A 19,490-nucleotide genomic window follows, 5' to 3' on the forward strand; every position below is an offset into this window, starting at 1 on the left:
GGAGGATCAAGCAGTCCACTTTTCCAGCTACTGCTGTAGGCCTCAGTGATATGGGGCTGAAGAGAACATTTGTTATGAATCCAATAACCCATTTAGGAAGTACTAATCAGAGTGACTTAATTGCTACTGAATAGTCTGAATAAAAACAAACAAGCAAACAGTGGATTACAGTAAACCCTCGCTTTATGCTTCTTCACAGTATGCGAAACTCGCTTTCATGTGAGTTTTGCAAAATGTGAAGCTGTTGGGCTCTCAGCCTGCCAAGCTTCCTGCAGCAATGGGCAGCTAGGCAGGCTAAGAGCCCCTTCCTCCTGCCTTTCCAGAGCTCTAGGCACTGCTCTGGGAAGGTCGGGGGAAGGCTTTTAGCTTGCCTATCTGTCTACTGCTGCCGCTGCGAACAGCTAGATGGGCTAAAACCCCCTTCCCAGTGTGGCGCTGCTTTGGGAAGGCAGGGAAACAAAATTCACTTGTTTCCAGAGTGCTCTTGCTGTTTCATAATACACTTGAATCACATACTCCACAAGACAAAAAAAGTGTCTTGTAGCACTTTATAGACTAACCAAATGATTTTATAGGACACTCAGTCGTCCAATATATCCAAGTTGGTTTGCAGGTTGCCTTTAAGAGTGCCTTTAGTCAAGACAGGCTGTAATGGATGGCACATACTACCAGGTGATGAGACCAACTTTTATCAGGTGTACTGAAAGTAGCCTGGTATTTTCAAGACTGATGAAAGCTGCTTCCAATTATTTTTTATTTTCTAACTGACTTCTGGCCCACTTGCTGAGTTTCCTCTACACGTGAGAACTTCACTCCAGTGCATAAGTTCTAAGTATGGGCCTCTACACCATTTTTACATCCAAGAGATATGTGGAATACAAAGCCCTGGATGGCCCCTCTGTATGAAAGCAAATTTCACACTACAATTTGAAACAGCATTCTGTAATGAAGAAGAAAAATGTTGACAGGGCTCCTCCCACCCTCATGCCCCAAAGTGGCCCTTCTCCCTGCCAAAGAAAAGGAATCCAATCTACAGAGTCTGAGAAAAAGCTAAAACCACATATTAGAAAGTGGTTTTATGGAAAAACAGTCTTCAAAACCAAACAAACCTAATATTATTTCCTGTTAAAAAGAACAAGAAGGGCTTAATTTTGCCCTTTTGTGACACGCAACTGTGACCTGAAAAAGACAAGCTTGCTACATGGAAGAAGAAATACACTTCAGCCAATTCTCTTGAATTTGGATCTGTACTACTTAAAACAAGGTTAATATTTAGGCTACCCTTACAGTGTGCATGCATGTAGTTTATGAAAACTCCTTTTCAGTTGAAGGTAAGAATTTTCTCCATTTTTACCAAAGTAGAAAACTGAAGCACAGATATGAAGCTATTTGCCCGGGGTCAAACAGCAGTTCAGTGACAGAGTCAGGAACAGAACTCATGTCTCCCGATTCCTAGTTTGGTGCCTGGTTATTCCTCCCTACAGCATGTGATCTAGGATATGTGATAGCTTTGGAAAGACTGACAAGGAAAGCTAAATAACAAATATTTTGAATAATGAACTAAGAAAAAGCCTTTTTCCTTAAAATGAATAGAAAGAAAACAGTTGAATGGAGAGATCTGATGGTCCTGATTTAAAGATAATTAGAGAACTTGTCCATTAGAGAAACCACTACATTTGTACTGTCTGACCACAAATGCAGAGTTATAACTTAAAATTTATTAATTCTGATGTGACAGATTAAAAGAACCCTTTAGCTCCACGAAACTCCATTTCCTGAAAACTCAACAGGGAATAAGTATAAAGATACACAGTTCCAAGTTACTCTCAGTATTCACAGCGGTCTGTTAAAGTATTTTTGCAAACCAGCTACAAGAGGCAGATTAATGAAAAGAGCTTACGTTTTCCTTGGGATGGTGAAGGAAAAAAAACCCCAAAACCCTTGTTTTAATTTAACAAATATAACTGCCGTATTTTAAACCTGGAGACTTTAGTCTTACTTGGACCATGCATGTAGTTTATGAAGATTGCGATCACATTAACCATTTCAGCATTTTTTCTGTGGCTAAAGCGACATCATGGAAGCATGACGTGGCATTCATATTTGTTCACAGCAAGTGATCTTTTAAAATTCATTTTCAGATATACCAGTAGGTGGGGGTGGTTAGGAAGGGGTGAGCAAAAATCAGAGAAAGAAATGGAATTGTAATATTGGATCAGTTGCAAATAGTCTCATTGCTGCTGATGGAAGTTTGGATGCATATATTAACTATTTGAAACTCTTGGGTGTGAGGTTTAAGACACACAAAGAGCATGGCTATGCCTAGATTTAGTCCGTCTGCCAGCAGCATGATGCAAGTAAGGGTTCACGAAATTGCACATGGCTGCTCATTTGCATATTCATAGAAGAAAACAAGCAGTGTAGATGTTTTTCTGTCAGCAAAAGCCCACTCTGTTGCCAGCCCCTTATCCCTGAATTTTTCAGTGACAAAGGGCTGGTAACAGAGGGGTTTTTTGCTGGCAGAACCAGGTCTACACTGCTTGTTTTCTGGTGCAAATTAGCCACTGAAATATGCCAATAAGTGGCAATTTGCAATTTCATGAATCCTCATTTGCACTATGCTGCCAGGCAGCTGGACTGAATCTAGATGCAGGCCGTGTGACAAATTCTGAAGAATGAACGTGAGGAAGAAGAGAACATTGCTAAAACTATGCAATCCCTGGCACAAATTTGGTTTGGTACCAGTTTCAATCAGTTAATTTTATCTGAAATGGATTACTAAACCTTCTCAGTTTTGGGATTCTTTGGCACTGACTCAAATCAGTGAAATGAATGTCTGGCAGAAAATCAGTGCTTAAAGAATAAAGTAATACACCAATATATCCTTAGACAAGAAAGATTTCCTGCAGGCCTAAGTAAATCATAAAAAATTTAGAACCTGAACATATTTGGTGTGAAGAAAGGCTGTTGTCAGGCTGCCCTGTGTGATCTAAAATGTACATTTTCCATGTGTTGGTGTATATAACACACAGGTGCATGCAATATGGATACTGAAGATCCTACCTAGATGATACAATGCTTAAGATAGCAAACCATATTTCCAGTTTTTTGGGTTGTTTATCAAAGCTTGAACCGTTACATGGAATTTTCTAAATTTTTCTTTATTACAAGTGACACAAGCAGAAAAAGAGAGAGAGAGAGACACAGAGAGAGAATGAGAGAAAGTCTACTGTTTATATCACACAGTATCCTTCTTCCAGAAAGCACAGTGTTAACAGCTAATATTTCTTTGTGGGCAAAGAATGCCTTATGAAGGAAGCAGGAGAGAAGTCATACTAAATATAAAGGATTTGAGATGTGTGCTGTTACAAGAGAACGTTCAGCAGACAGAGGCTCTGGGTGACCATGTGCATGCAAAGAAGTTTCTAAATTTAGAAGGATTATAGGTATAAAATTGTTATTACTGATTTAACATATTACAAAAATTGGAAACCAAAACAAAGCCACCCTGAAAACAAAACCATACTACAATGAAATCCTCTTACAATGAAGCAATAATAATGAAGCAATGAAGCATTGAATGTCACTAACATTGTTTATAACCTTACATTAAGATTTGCAATAAAGGGCTCCCATGTATATTATTAATTCACTAGTGTGTCCTCAGTCAAACTTAATGAGTTAGGGTGGAGGAAGGGAGGCTCACAACAATCTGGGAACTGTAGCTACAGCAAAGGTAATCTATTTAGCAAGAAGCTAGTGAAACTGCCCTCGTCACACCCTCGCAGAGGAAGTGCATATACAACCTGCAGAATTGCCAGAAGAGATATTGAAAAAAACCCTGCAGGAAAACAAATGGCAGATAGCTAATTGTGTATGGGTTTGTGAATAGTTTTATGTAGCTCAAGTTTCACAATTCTGTACTTTGGTCATTAAGAAATTAAAGTAAAGGGTGGCAGATTATTTACAATGCAAAGACAATAATCCCACACAGAGAAAGGTAAATGAGTGTGACAGTGAATTTCCAGAGAAGCAGAGAGAGACTGAAGAACATGAAAAGAAATGGCAATAATGCTCCAAAGCAAGCCCACACCTATTGGCTGATGGCACTACGTGTACACAACAAAAATGGGCATCAACAGAACACCACAATGAATGAGACTCATGTCTGACTTAGCCTCTGCGGCCACCTCTACATTTTCGGAAAAATCAGGCCCTTTTCTGAAATAACACCTGGAGGGTCCACACACAAAATGTGCTCTTTCAATCTGAAATCAAAATAATGTGGCTCTTCTTCTGGAAGCTCTCTTCCAGACTCGGGTGAGGAAAAGCGCCTCCTTTCGAAACTTCTGTCAAAGAAAAAGCACATGTAGACGCTCTATGGGCCTTTTTCCCCCGAAACGGCAGTCCTCATGGTGCCAGATTTTTCGATCCCTGTCCTGTTCTTTCAAAAGAGCGCAGCAGCGTGGGCACTGTGTATCGAAAGAATGGATCGGATTTTTCTATCTGCTTTTTTGTGTGTCTACTGTTTCCAAGAGTAAGAGGTGGCTTTGTCACTGTACAATAGATAGCTGTAATGAAGATATTGTCCGAGACAGAAAAAGGGAAATTGAACATAAAGCACATACATTTAATAATAATCATTTACTCCTAAAACAGCATCAAAAGGATGTGAACATACCAAATGAGAAGGCTCGTTCTTTCCAAGTGTTTCCTATATATTAAAAATATAAATAATGCAAACATTACATTAATTTTTTAAACAGGCAGTCAAATCCTTTCAAGAACTTTAAAATATTGAGGAAATCTGGAGCTGAAATTCATTATTATGTATCTTACTCATGGCACATATCCCTCCTCAAGTTTCTTTGAAACTGGGGGAGTGGAGGGAGGAATACTGATTTTTGGTTGCCTATATGTTATCTTAGGCCTTGTCCACACATTAAACTTACACAATATAACTGCTTAGAAATCCACTTACAGAGTCAGTGCAACCCCTCCATGTTAGATATTCAAGCTAGCTTCAAAGTGTTTGATTTATACCAACTCCTTATCAAGACAGAATCTGAGAATGACAGGCAAGGCTAAAACAACAAGAGTCCGGTGGCACCTTATATACTAACATATTTTGGAGCGTAAGCTTTCATGGGCAAAGACCCACTTGGTCAGATACATGAGACAAGGCTGGCACACCCCATCTCCCCTCTCATGCACACCCATCCACACACTCTGCTCCACAATTCATTTGTTCTTTCCATTCAAGAAAGGTTAAATAAGTTCAGTTTCCTTTCTAGTTTTCTGAGCTGTGGCATAGTGTCATTTTTCATATTGGTAGCTGGGTTTGTTTGATTATTTTACAGTAGGGTTTTAGAAGTTCTTGAGTTAATCTGAGCAAGCTGTCTTTTTATTTGTCGGGACTGAAATAGTTTATTGTTTTTGTCTTTTCTAACGCACAGTTTTAGAAGGACAGCAATACAGTAAAGTTAAAGGACTAAAATGCTTGACAAGTTATCAAAAAGGCAATAGGCATATTGTGTGATAAATCAGGTTTTTAGGGGCAGAATGTTTCATTTATGGACATTATCTTCTAAAGGGACTGGAATCTGAAGTTCTCTTTGTGGAGTTTCCTTATCAGAATCTCTCCCAAGCTAATTTGGCCACAGAACGCTTTTGGGCTTGGAATATATTGATGGAACACATATATGCTGGTCAAGTGGGAGGGGAGATTTGTTATTTTTACAGAAAACTTGTATCAGGTGCAGCGTCATGTGATTTCTCTGAATATGACTCCTGCCAAAACAATTTGAACAGACACTGATTGTTTTGGCACAAATCTCATAAGTACACTATTATGAACGGATTATACCCATAATCTAAATTTGCAAATACCTTAGTATTTTTGATAAGCACAATTTCATATTTAATATTTTAGAAGGGAAAATATTGCTAACATCAAAATGTTGTCTTATCATTTTCTTTGTGGGGGTTGGGTTGATGCAGTCTTTGCACTTCAAAATAAACTGGAGATTCAGCCCCTGTAATTTGCAGTTTTCTTGAATTCCAGGAGTTTCTTTTGAACTCTCATCAATTGAATAGACAAGTTATCTTTATTACCTAGCCTGCACAATAAAATCAATGTACCACCAGAATTCTGAACTCTTGTTGCTTTTTTAACGTTTTTGGATGAATTACACTAACTCACCAACTTAATGGGGCGAATTGACTCGATAGTCTCATTGGATCCTCCCCAGTCAAAAAAGCATTTATATTTTCCTTTTTCCAGTATATACTGTTCTCCACAGAAATGTTTTTGCTGGTATGCAACCCACCTGAGGAGTGATACATAAGAAACAAACTGTGACAAACAGTCCAAAAAAGTTGTTTGTTAGTTAACCTTAAACAGAAAACTTTCCAGAAGATTTTTCAATGTTTACCTATTCACCTTGCATGAAAATAAATTGACTGTACATCATGTCTTGCAGTAGCAGACATGTGAATCACAAATACAGCACACTCCTGATTTTCTGCTTTTTGTCTACACAAATATTCTTGATAAATCCTTAGATCTCTCTCTCCCCCCATTCTCGTCTATTTCTCAGTATGAAATGATGGTGTCCAAGCAATCTCAGGGTCTAGATATTCAACTGTCAAACACATGAGTCCCTCTCTGCTCCTCAACCTTTATCTGCCCACCCAGTTCCCAGACAGGGCTCCTCTCCAATTCTTCCAGTCAGATTATTCTAAGGAAAGAAAGGAAGCAGGCAAGGAAGCCTTGACAAGGAGAGATAAAAGGGACTTGTGCAATGTTTGGTATGCATTGTTATTTCTTCTCCTTGAATTTGATTGCAAAATCCAAGGGAAACAGAAAATGTGTATAGTGGACACAACAAAGAATGAGAACATGCACACATTATTGACCTTCTCCACTTTTGCATAGTCTTTATGCTGCATGTGTTATTTTTAAGAAAGAAGAGTTCACTGTTTTAAATTTAAAAAGCTGAAAGCTACTGATGCAGTACAGCAAATTTGTAATCTGAAAAGGAACCAGATAAAACATTTCAAACAGAACTAAATGAGCTTCAAGCTGCCAAATGGCTGGAATCATACAAATGGCTGATGATCCTCCACTGAAGAAAGAATAATGACAACATAGGACTCTTGGAAGGAGAGGAAATAAAGGGGGAAAAGGGAACCGCCTTTGTGTATGACAGGAGGGGCAGCATAGAGCATAAAGTATTGCTCGTCATAACAAATTAAAAGAATCATTTTCAAAGAACCTGTAAAACACACAATATACAAACTATGGGCTCAATCTACTCTGTTCTGTTGAGGTCTTTATATAGTCCTCATCATTACAGCATTCAAGTGTCATCCACAGCAGTGCATCAAGCTGCTCCACCACTATCTGTGACACATGGTTTTGTTCCTTGTTCCCTTTGCCCAGGGTAAATTGAGTGGTGGTTTTGGAAAATCAATTTTCTAATATTATACGTATGCTGCCCTATAAATGTCTCTTACCAAAAAGAAGGCCAAAGAAATACATATTGCATTTGGAGCGGAAGGTAGTGAGGCTTCTTGTGTTTCCTAGCAGCCTCGTTAGACCTGTAGTGGCCCTTAGCAATTCTGCGGCACTTACTGATATAAGTTAATCACAACTAGTAAGAACTGCAGAATCAGGCCCTACAGCTGTGAGATGGTATCATGTGATAGTGTTACCATTACTACCAAATACAGTGCTTACAAGGACTGAGAACATTTCACCATATTTGGAATGTGACAATGTGGTCTATTTAACAGACCCCTTTGTGTGATATCAAGCATGCTTTTATTCTAAATACATTATATATTTGCAGCTAATCCTGCTCTCGCTCCTGTAGTTCCGCAATCAGACAGACAGACCCCTGATCTTATGCTGAGCACCACTAAAACCAACGGGATACATGCAGATACAGAGGTGCCTCTATGTGGATCCCAATGCTGTGCTGTGGATCTAGCTGGCCTAGGAAGAGAGTGACCAGAAGTTGTCCCACATAACCTATTGGGCTAGTCCAGATTCCTAATGGAGTAGTGAGGTAATAGCAGGGAACCACAAAGTAGTGAGGTTCCAAGAGATCCTGGAGGTTCAGGATGCACAAGCCAACAAAATAAAAATGCCCAAACCCCTGCAAACAATGCAGAACAGAAGAGGAGAAGACACGTTGACACTGTCCATCATATAAAAAACCACAAAGATCGTCCTTCCTTAAATTTATTTTTCTTCTAAGTACACAGTGACAAATAAGAAGCCTGAAAACACTGTAGCCACACATTTACAAAGCATCTCATACAGGTCTGCGGTAGACTTACACTCCACTTTTCACATGAATTGATTTAGTCTCCTGGCCAAGCCCAGCCTGCTCCAAATCAGGAATATCTTGATTTACAATGACCTTCCCATCTTCTTCATCTGACTCAAAAAGAATGACTGATGACTTGATAAAATCCTAAAAGGCAATGCTGAAAGTTAGGATAACTTAACAATTTAGTGCCAGTTTGATGCATACAATCTAGCAGAGGATTCCACAGGATTGTTCTCAAAGGCCGCATCTACGCTTCTAGAAGATGATCTTTTGAAAGAGCACATCCACACACAAAAAAGCAGACTGAAAGATTGAGCTGCTCTTTTGATAGGGAGCATCCACGCAGCCCCTGCTCTTTTGAAAGAATGGACCAGGGATAGAAAAATCTGTCACCATTAAGGACTGCCCTTTCAAATACAGGGCCCCTGGAGCACCTACACATGCTTTTTTCCAAAAGAAGCTTTCAAAAGGAGGTGCTCTTCCTGATCCAGGAGCAGAAAAGGGCTTCTGGAAGAAGAGCCACATTCTTTTGGTTTTGGATTGAAAGAACACATTTTGCATGGGACGCTTTACATGTGCTTTTCAAAAAGGGCCTGATTTTCCAAAAGACCTTGCTAGTGTAGTCATGGCCAAAATGTATAGCACTTGCTATGCTGATAACAAGGGGTTTTCTGTCACTAATAAATCCACTTCCTGGAGAGGAGATAGCAAGGTTGATGCTAGTGATGCCTATACCAGGGCCTTAAATCTCTGAGGTGTGCATTTTTCACAGACTCGAACAACGTAGTAAAGTCAACCTAAGCTTTAGGTATAAACCAGGATTTAAGTGTGCAAGGTGCTTTAACTGATTAGGAACTCAAGGATCTTCCCCATACTTGCATAGGAAGGGTCAGATATCTCCCTAGCACCACTTTGAGCCGTGGAGGCCTTGGATTCTAGATTGCAGATGTGGAGCAAAGGTGGGACTGGGATACAAAACTCTCCTTCCAGTAGTGATCTGCTCTGGTGTAATAATAATCTGTGAAAAGATTTGACTAGCGGAACCTTGTTGTAGACTCCTTCCCTTTCACTCCTTCTGACACTTTTGTTCACAAGACTGGACGATATGGCTACACTGATCATAGCAAACTTACAAATGCCAAAGTAAATACTGGAGGTATAACTGTTTTCCTTAACTAGTTTAATGAACTTTCTTTTCTTACTGCATATGAAAAAGCAGCAAGGTCATTTATGCCCCAAACCACCACATGGCACAAATCATGGTTCTCCTTCAAGAAGATATTTTATATCTGATGCTAGTATATCAAATGTGGATGATGCTAATGCAGCAACCAGCACATTTGAGAATTTAAGTTCTACAGCAAGACCGTTTGTGTCTGTCAAACACTCATACCTTAAATCTGATGGTTGTTCATATTATACAATACCAGTTGTTTCTAACAGACACAAAACATGAATTAATTTGATAGTGCATGCTCATCTCCATTAATTATCTTTGATCTTTGCCAGGTGGGGTACTTTCACAATCCCTCCTCAGTAGGTGCTGAAGAAACCTTTCTGATCTGTGAACGAATATATTCAGACCTCAGCCACAATGAATTCAATTGGACAGATACACTACCTCTGTCTAGGTTTTCTTACTACATTTTGCAAACACTCTTTGGATTAATATTTTACAATTAATTTTCAGAGTTTCGAATGGACATGGACTACTTTTAGTAAACAAGGAATTTAAGGTACACACATTAAGTGAATTACAAAAGTAGTCATCTAGCAAAAAAATGATTATCCACCAGGATTTTACATCATGCAGGTTTGCTGTGAGAGACTTAGAACACTTTTTTCTTGAGCTAAAACAAAAGCAAAATAGGCATTCAAAGTAATACTAATCAAGGTTATATAAAAAAGGATCCCAGAGGGTATCACAGTTTCTTGCTGTTAGAGGGCAAAGGAAGTAATGAACACTTTCTGCACAGGTCTGGACTGACTCTCCTTGGGCTAGGAGCCATCAGATTTTGTGGGGTGCCTTTCCTAATTTAAAACAAAATTATCACAATTATGGCATCGAGGCTATTAACATCATGCAAATTTTGCCTTTTCATTAACATAAAGCCATTCTGTGGTTACATTTCAGTGTTAAAAACATGTAGAATATAGTTAATTCAAAATAACGTCGTACCTTAGAACAGCTGTCACATTAGCATCTTTCTGGGAGGGAGTTTGGTGCAGGATGGAGAGAGCGAGGGTAAGAGTTGGAGGGAGCTGGGTGCAGGAGAGAATTCTGACTGGAGGCAGGGGTGCAGGAGGGGAAGTGACCTGCAGGCTCTGTCCAGGAAGCACTTACCACAGACAGCTCCCTGATGGCAGCACAGAAGGGCTCAGGCAGGCTACTTGCATGCTGTTACCCAGTCAACTCCCTGAAGCAGCAGGCTTCTGGCACTTCTCTGCATGCCCTTGGGGAAGGGGAATTGTGTGTTCCCAGCCAATGGGACATGTGGGGATGGTGCTTGGGACACATGCAGCAGATGGGGCTGCCCCCCCCACCAGAGGCCAGACACACCCCACCAGCTGGCCACTTCCTGGAGCAGCATGGGGTTACAGCATGAGCCCTGCTGTGCTGCAGGACTTTCAGCAGCTTGGAGATCATGATTAACTGACGAAGGCTCTAGGACTGATGCGTCAGTGACAAGTGATGCACACAATTACGGATTCATTTTTGTGGGAGACCCCTTAGCCCAGGGCTGCAGCCCCTAAAGCCCCTGCATTATTCTGGCCCTGCTTCTGCAAGCCTCTGTACACAACTTTCAGGGGACCTCTCCCAGCAAGTACAGCTGTAGGATTTGTCAGTGTTAAAAGAAAGCAAAGTCTGACTGCAAATTACATAGATTCAGTGGCCAAAATCAGAGCCTTCAGAAGTAACCACAGACAAGATAATTTTGGCTACTAATAAAATTAAGATATCCATATTTTACGTTACATACTGTCCTCAAATTCTGATCGATAAATTACACTATTTAGATATTCACCAATAACACACACACATCCCCCTCAACTCTTTTAGGATTGGAAAAACTTAAGATAACTCTTAGTGCTGAAAAAATTACAACTTTCAACTCTCTGAATGGCACCATTATGTACTCTCTTCACACTCTCTCCCCCTACATGAGATTTCTTCCTACGTTTTAGAGCAATGGCCTCCAAGCTTTATCAGTCAAACTCTCCCTTATCTGTAATGGAACCCCTCCATACTTCTCCTCCCTGAGGAGCTGCACTTAGACATTGCCGTCAGCAGTGGGCCACATTCAGGGGCCAGGAGTGGAGCCACAGCTCGGACTGGGAGTTGGGCCGGGAGCAGAGCTGGGGCTGCAGGCAGTGCTGCGAGATGAGGCCACAGACTGAACAGCAGCTGGGGCTAGGGTGGAGGCAGAGATCAGGAGCAGAGGCGGAGCCTGGGGCCAAAGCTGTGACTAGACTGGAGCCGGGTAAAGAATAGGGATGGGTGGCAGTCCCACTCTGTCCTTCCTACCTCCTGGTGGCTGGCCCAGAGCCCACCAAACATTCCTCTGTGCCCCCATGGAGCGGCCTTCCTCACGGTTTGGGGACAACTGTTTCAGAGGTTCTTGTGATCAAAAAGCATGTCAGTATTGACTTGTAATCTGAAGGCAAATACAGTGTATGAGTGTTAAAAAATAAGAGCCCAGAAGGAGTCCAATTTGTCTAACTGTTTTGTCCATATTTTAAATACAACAAATAATGAACTCTTTAATTATATAGCTAACATTGCTGACAGGATGGCTTTTTAATAGATAATATCTCTAGACCCTGATCTCTGAAGAATTAGTAATGAAAAGATTAAATAGCTTTATACACAGCAGACAACATTCCTGGAGCGATTGCTCTATTTTCCTCATCTGTTTATGGTACCTATGTGACCATCACTTAAACCTAAACCTCTCACATTCTTTACTATACCTATCTTCACAGCACTCTTTTGAAGTAAACCCATTATTCCCATTGTACATTCCTGAGGTCCAGAGAGATTAGGTGACAGGTCCAAGGTCACAAAGGAATGCTGTGGCAGGGGAGAAAATTGAACTCTGATCTCTCAAATCCTAGGCTAGTGACCCAAACTGTTGGCTGAATCAAACTGTCAGGCATCAGTGGCATTAGCCATTTTATCATGATACCGCCCCCCCCCGCCACCACAGTGGGCACTAGCTTTCTTTTTCTAGCAAAAAATTTGGGAAAACTGAATGTACACTATACTATTACCGTTAATGTTATAATTTAATTAATGCTCCATGTTACCATAGCTGTACTAAAGGCATACGTTTTAGTGAACTAAACTTGCTGGATGTTTTAGGCTTGATTCAAACAAATACTCCTGGGGGTGCGGGGGTGGATTCTGTATCAAAAGTTAAAAAAATTCTGCATGGAAAAAAATAAAAGTTCTGCACACAATATTTTAAAATTCTCCAAAATTGTGTACTTTGTCAAAATATTGCAGTATAATCAAGTTGGCTTCAATTATTTCAGAAATTTATTTACACTACAATACAATGGACAAAAAATAGGAGTGGAGAGCATTGGAGGAAATCCTCATCCCCCCCTTTCCTAATGGTGACAGGTGGGTTTGACACTTTATTTCTAGTTATTAGTCAACAACTGTACACAGCTATATGTTTGGTGTCACATCATAGGAAAATGATGTGCAAGTGAGGGCTGGGGAAATCAAACTCTCCATTTATATTGATTACTGACCCTCTTCATAAAAGTCAGCAAACAGTTCATGGAGCACATTTTGATAAGAAATATATTTCAGTCCAAAAATATAGATCAGATCTAAACACTAAAGCACAATAAGCATTTACAAGGTCATACTGTCCTGTATGCCATGCTGGCAATGCAAAGGACCCTTAGAAGTTTCACATCTATTTTCTACTCCTAGAAGAATTCAGAAAGACGGTGGGGAACAATTCACTATGCAGGCAGGTTGCTATAGTCTGCTCTGCTTGGGATGGTCAGGGCCTGTCCCATACCTGTCTCCACAGAAACACCCTGAAGCTCTGCCCCTCCATGGGAGCATGCTGCGATAGACAGCAAGATGCAGCAGTTTAAAAAAAAAAAAAGTGTGGCGGGGGAAGTAGTACCTCCGGCCTACCTACTCATGGGAACTCAGAGACCTTTAAACCAATGCACAGAATCCAAGTACCAACTCCCTATTTCAAAGTGAGACCCTGAGAAATGGTCTCTTCCTTTCTTCCCAAGCTCTCCTTAAATTCATCACACTGCAGAAATTTGTCCTCCCTGCATGTCAGATGTGTGGGATGCTTACCTTGTCACAAAGGCTAACACAAGCCATGGGAAAAACATCTAATTTTCCTTGTGGCAACTTCAAACATTACTATAAACACAGTAGTACCAACAATCTACAGATTTGTCCATCTGTGTAATACACCTACATCATTTCACTTATTTTGAATATTTATATGTGCAACAAGAGTAGGGCTAGGTAAATCTCCATTTGACAATAAAATACAGTACACAGAAGAGTAATGATAAAAAGGACTAAGAACAGCAAGTTCCCTGGCAGAAGGATATATTTTCAAATAGCAAATAATTCACAGATGCTGAAAGCTTTTTACAGCTCAAAGATTTGCCACATAAAATTATGTTTAAATCAGCAATATGGTATCTTAGAATATGGTAACAGTTACGCTTTTTCCTTATAAATCAGTTATCTTTTATAAAAAGAGCCCAAAGACACACTAGACAGACGCTTGGAGTGGTTATAGGCTGTACAGTGCTTCACGCCTAAATCTAAAAACAAAAATCCTAGAATTCCATAGTGATTAACCTAATTTTCCCTCTGGTATTTTTGGGGCACCTTTTTCAGAAAGCTGCAGAAAAATATACTGAAAATATACTGATACTTTTATCAATCCCAGCAAAACTAGCAGGCCCTTCTTTGCAGGGGATGCCACTGTTCTAAAAAAAGTCCTATTTCCTCATTAGCTGTGCAGTAATAACTCCATTTGTTATACAATGATAGAATCATAGGGCTGGAAGGGACCTTAGGGGGTCATCTAGTCCAGCTACCTGCCTGTAGCAGGATCAACCCTAACTGAATCATCCCAGCCAGGACTTTGTCAAACCACGGTTTAACAACGGACCTGCCGAGTTGTGCAATCATCATAACAAATGTTGCACTGTAGTCAGAACTGTGTAATCTCATGATGGCTAGTCTCAATTTTTTCCTTTCAAGAAAATCTTTATAGCAGCTTTTAAAGGTTACAAATCATCTTTTTATATTAAATAGATGCACACTTGAACAAAAGGAAGTGATAAACATGTTCTAATCCCATGTTTCTATAAGATGTCCAAGATTCCTTCTAACATCAAACTGTAGCTCAGTTTTCCCGAGTACCTCTTCATTGCCCCATTAACAAAATCTTGTTACAGAGATTCTCTCATTATTGCTAATTTTTATGGTCAGTATCTTCTGGTACAAAATCAGAAGCAGAATTTATACCATGGTAAGGCTTGCAACAGCCATTGTGTTGAGAAGCTATTTTCACTCCACATACACATAGGCAAATTAAACTTCTGTATTTATTCTAGACTAGACCCTAAATAGTTGAAACAGCAACTTATGCCCTACATGTTTTTGCATCATTGCTGAATAAAGTCAGCAACTATAAATAAGAGCAAGACAGTGCAGCACAGCACATTTTTCAAAAGCATCATGCTTTCAAAAAAACCCAAAGTGGCTTAGGCATCACACAAAACCCATTCAAATACTATAGTGACAGGAACAAACAAGGAGGAGGATGAATTTTCTCACTCTTAAGAAATGACATTTCTTGTATGGAATACTTTGTAAAATTCTGTAGCAGGGCAAGGAATTTTGTAATATTATACATTCTTTCCTTGAAGGACCTCCCACAACCTATATCATTGCTCACAAAACACTGTAATTTTCCTTGCATAGGTCAGAGTGCAGGGAAAAAAGGGTTTTTTTTCCTGCAAGCATGTGATTGGATGGGGAGAGGGAAGGGAAATAATCAAATCTGAAACAACCTAACTAATGAGGAGTGGTACTTACAGCTTGTAGGAACCGAAAAGACAGCAGGACACTGCCAATTCCTCCATATGAATACACATCTTCATAATCCCCCTCCTCCAGCAGGTACTGACGGCCTTTATAGTGTTCCTTTTCATAGGCAACCCATCTACAGTAACAAGGAAACAGTTGTAAGAAAAAGTATAACAGCATCACATCAAGAATAAAAGGGGAAAAGAATGTCATAAATTCTTAAGGTAAATATCACAACTTCAGTTGAGGAACAAAGCAATGATTGTTATTTGAGATTACAACACAGATCAACCAAGCACTCTTCATGTATTAGTATTCCATTTTATTATGTTATCTCCAACTGTTTACTTTTGTAATGGTTACAGATACCCCAATACTCTTGAGAAATATTTCAATCATAGCCTGATAGTACCTTTCAACACCTTTTCATACACGTAAGAGCTAGAACCTGAAGAGTTATGCAGAGAGTCATCGGTGGCTAAACCAGCATCCAACCTGGCAATGTTGACACTCAGGGTGAAATCCTGACCCTATTGTTGTTAAAGACAAAATTCCCATTGCCTTCTATGGAGTCTGTCTCCTCTGCTCTAACCAAGTGATAAAATTAAATCCAATCAAATAAAACATGCACAAAAATAATATATATGTAAGACATTTTGTATTGCAAAGTGAGGACTCATACCATTTCAAAGTATTTTGAATTAATAAACTGATTAAAAATCAAGTTTCTGCATCAATTTTGAGTGTTCTCAATAAACTTTACTTTGGAAAAGTGCATGGTAGCACATGAAGTTTCCAAAAATTGTGCTATAATGTAGAATTAAAAGTCCCTATTCAAATAAGGCTAATCAAACTTACAAGATATTTTAAAAATAAGAAAGTACAATGAAGTATCAGTTAAGCATTACTAATCAAGACAGATTTTACAAAATGCACACTACAGCAAAACCAGCTCATTCCACAATATCAAAGGGTCTGAGTATTTCTTTCACTAAAACTTTTCTGCCAAACATTTAAATCTGCTGTACAAATGTTGTAAGGGCTGGGGTTTAGCTGACAGGAATGGATTTATTTTTGATAATTTGATTTTGATTATTTCATCTCTTCACATTACTACAAACCCCACCCCTCCTACAAACTATATAGGACAATGAGAAGTCCTGTGGCAGCTTACAGACTGACAGATATTTTTGAGCATAACCTTTCATCTTTGCGCACAAAAGCTTATGCTCCAAAATATCTGCTAGTCTATAAAGTGCCACAGGACTTCTTGTCATTTTTGAAGATACAGACTTACTCGGCTACCTCTCTGACACTATACAAGGTAACTTTTAAAATATGAAGTTTTCCAGAAAGCTGATCCATAATGTCTTTAAGTACAGTTTGCACCTCCCCGGTCCAGCACTCTCAGAACCTGAGCAGTCCTGGACCTGGGATTTTGCCTGACCAGGGGAGGTTAATGCCCTTGGGGTTCCCCTCCCAGCCACAAGCCCAGACCACTTCCCTGACATTGCTTGCAGCTTCCCAGTCCTGGAGGCTGGCTTCCAGTTCCTGGATGCACCTGCAAGACCACAAGCTTCCTGGCTCCAGCTGTGGCCCCACTGCTTCCCATCTTGCTTCCCATTGGCTCTGTCAACTCCTAGGCTAGCTTCCAGCCCCAGCCAGTCCCCTGACCCTGGCCACTCCCAGGCTGCCACCGCCCCACCACTCATTGGTGGCTCCCCAGCCAAGTCCCTGTAGCCCCACCAGCTTCCTGGTCTTGGCCACTGTGGCCCTGCCAGTTTCTCCTCCCCAGCTTCCTGCCCATGGTTCCCTGGCCACTGCTGGTCTGGCTGTATCTGTTTGGCCAGGCTAAGGCTCCATGACACCAGACTTAGAGCTGCTCCCACTACTCCTGACTGCCAGGGCTCTCTCGACTAGGAACGTCCGATATTGCTAGACCAGAGTGTCTAGATTTCAGAGGTTCAACCTGTAGTATAAAGTATTGACGTCTAAATCTTCTACGAAGATAATGCTTGAGAAACCTTCCAAACAACACGACATAATAGCTAGATAGGATGCACACCATCCTAGTCATTTTATTGGGAAGTTAACTTGGAAATCTGGAGGACAAATTTAATGTCATTGCTAGCTATTTCATGGCTGAGCTCTGTAGCAGGAATCTTCATTTTATAGGCCTCTCATGCTTTGCTAAAGTGGTAGGTCCTGGTGGCAAAGAAGAAAAAGACAGTTACCTGTCCCACAACTTGTGTTCTTTGAGACGTGTTGCTCATGTGCACTGGCACATGCCTGGTTGCCAGAAAGCTTTTCCCTAGCCAGTGGCCATTGGGTCGGAGCAGTGCCCTCTGGAGTGGCACCAACATGGCGACCTACATATGCACAGTCCAAGCCAACTCCCAGCTCAGTTCCTTCTTGCCGGCTACTCCGACAGTGGGGAATGTGGGAGGGTTTTGGAATGGACATGAGCAACACATCTCGAAGAACACCAGTTTACGGAAGAGGTAACTGTCTTTCCTTCTTCGAGGGATTGCTCATGTGCATTCCAAAACAGGTGAATACAAGCCAGTGCCCAGGAGGTGGGGTCGGAGCCCCAGAAGGGACTGTAAGGCAGCCCTGCCCACTGCAGTGTCCTCCCTTACGTGCTGTGTCAATGTGTAATGGGCTGTAAACGTATGAATTGAGGACCAAGTGGCTGTCCTGCAGATGTCCTGGACAGGAACATGAGCTAAATATGCCACAGAAGATGCATGTGCTCTGTTAAAATGAGCCCTGATCAAAGGAGGGGGCACCCCCATCAGCTTGTAGCATTTCTTAATGCAGGTCACCATCCAGGAGGAGAGTTGCTGGAAGGAGATTGGGAGGTCCTTCATTCTGGCAGCTACTGCCACAAGCAGCTGCTGTGACTTCCTACAAGGTTTGTTCCTGTCCATGCAGAAGGCTAAAGCCCTTCAAATATCTAAGGTACGAAAACTCTGTCCCCTAGGAGAGGTGTGAGGTTTTGGGTAGAAAACTGAAAACAAAATATCTCGGTTGACATGGGAAGAGGAGACCTCCTTTGGTAAGGAATCCGGATGAGGTCTCGGTCTAACCTTGTCCTTGTGGAACACCATATACAGTGGGTCCACTGTCACTGCCCTCAGCTCAGACACCCTCCTGGCCAGGGTAACGGTTACCAAAAAAGCTGTTTTGTAAGTTAGAAACAGCAGGGACCCAGAAGCAACGGGTTTGAAGAAGGCCCCCATAATTTTTCACAACACCAGATTAACAGGGAAACGCCTGTGGCCCCTCCAATGCTTGGTCACTGCGCCTCTCCCTCAGCAGCAAGGTGGACAGTGCCAGAGTCCACATAAGGTCCTGTGCTGCTCGAAACGCCTCTGGCATTGAGGTAAGCTCCGCTATGTGCGGGTCCCAGCCTCGCACTAGCAACACCACACATCCCTCAGGCTCATGCACTGGGCACTGCAGAGCAGGTATGTTGGGGTCTTCCCGAGGCTTAGACACTGTAGGGGAGCGACCCATATTGTCTCTCCTCTTCTTGGGCACTGGAGATTGACCTCTGTGGTGTCTTACATGAGGGGTGCCTGGCCCTTCCTTCTGGAGCCGAGCCTCCTTCCGCACCAACACTGACACCTGCACTGGCGAGCTCCACGCCGGGGAGACTGTCTTGGGCCCATCGGAGAGGGATTTGTCTGTCTGTAATGCCAGCTCCATGAGGAGAACTTGGGGTGTCTGTGCCCTGTCCCTTAACCTCCTGGGCTTAAATGACCTGCAAATTGTGCAGCAGTCACCCTGATGACCCCCTCCAGACAGTCAAGACACACCACATGCAAGTCAGACTTGGGCATACGCTTGTGCAATTTTTAAAGCCCGGGGAGCCAGGCATCCCCTGGTGCTGAGAGGGGTCAGTAATCCTGTCCCAGTAACTCAAACAATCACCAACAACTAGAACTTGATAAGAACTATTTCCAATTAATCAAACTATTTCCAATTAATCAAACTATTTCCATGATCAACCAAGGCTACCAACAATGAATGACTAAAAGAGAAAGGGAGCT

The 19,490-nt window shown here is 41.3% G+C and overlaps 1 protein-coding gene across 2 annotated transcripts in view; it reads right to left on the bottom strand.

The window, feature by feature from the left end:
• CRYBG3 (crystallin beta-gamma domain containing 3) overlaps positions 1 to 19,490 on the bottom strand; it is a 175,737-nt gene that overhangs the window by 34,942 nt on the left and 121,305 nt on the right. For both annotated transcript variants that reach the window (XR_012646076.1, XM_074998308.1), the window contains exons 12-15: positions 15,445 to 15,571; positions 8,347 to 8,483; positions 6,203 to 6,329; positions 4,682 to 4,714 (exon numbers count right to left, since the gene is read on the bottom strand). Coding sequence is in view for 1 of the 2 variants with exons in the window: in XM_074998308.1 (XP_074854409.1) it covers positions 4,682 to 4,714; positions 6,203 to 6,329; positions 8,347 to 8,483; positions 15,445 to 15,571 (424 nt within the window). In the remaining variant the exon portion in view is untranslated. The remainder of the gene's footprint in view (positions 1 to 4,681; positions 4,715 to 6,202; positions 6,330 to 8,346; positions 8,484 to 15,444; positions 15,572 to 19,490) is intronic.

The sequence above is a fragment of the Carettochelys insculpta genome, chromosome 1, assembly GCF_033958435.1.
Source record: "Carettochelys insculpta isolate YL-2023 chromosome 1, ASM3395843v1, whole genome shotgun sequence".
In the NCBI taxonomy this organism is placed as follows: domain Eukaryota; kingdom Metazoa; phylum Chordata; order Testudines; family Carettochelyidae; genus Carettochelys; species Carettochelys insculpta.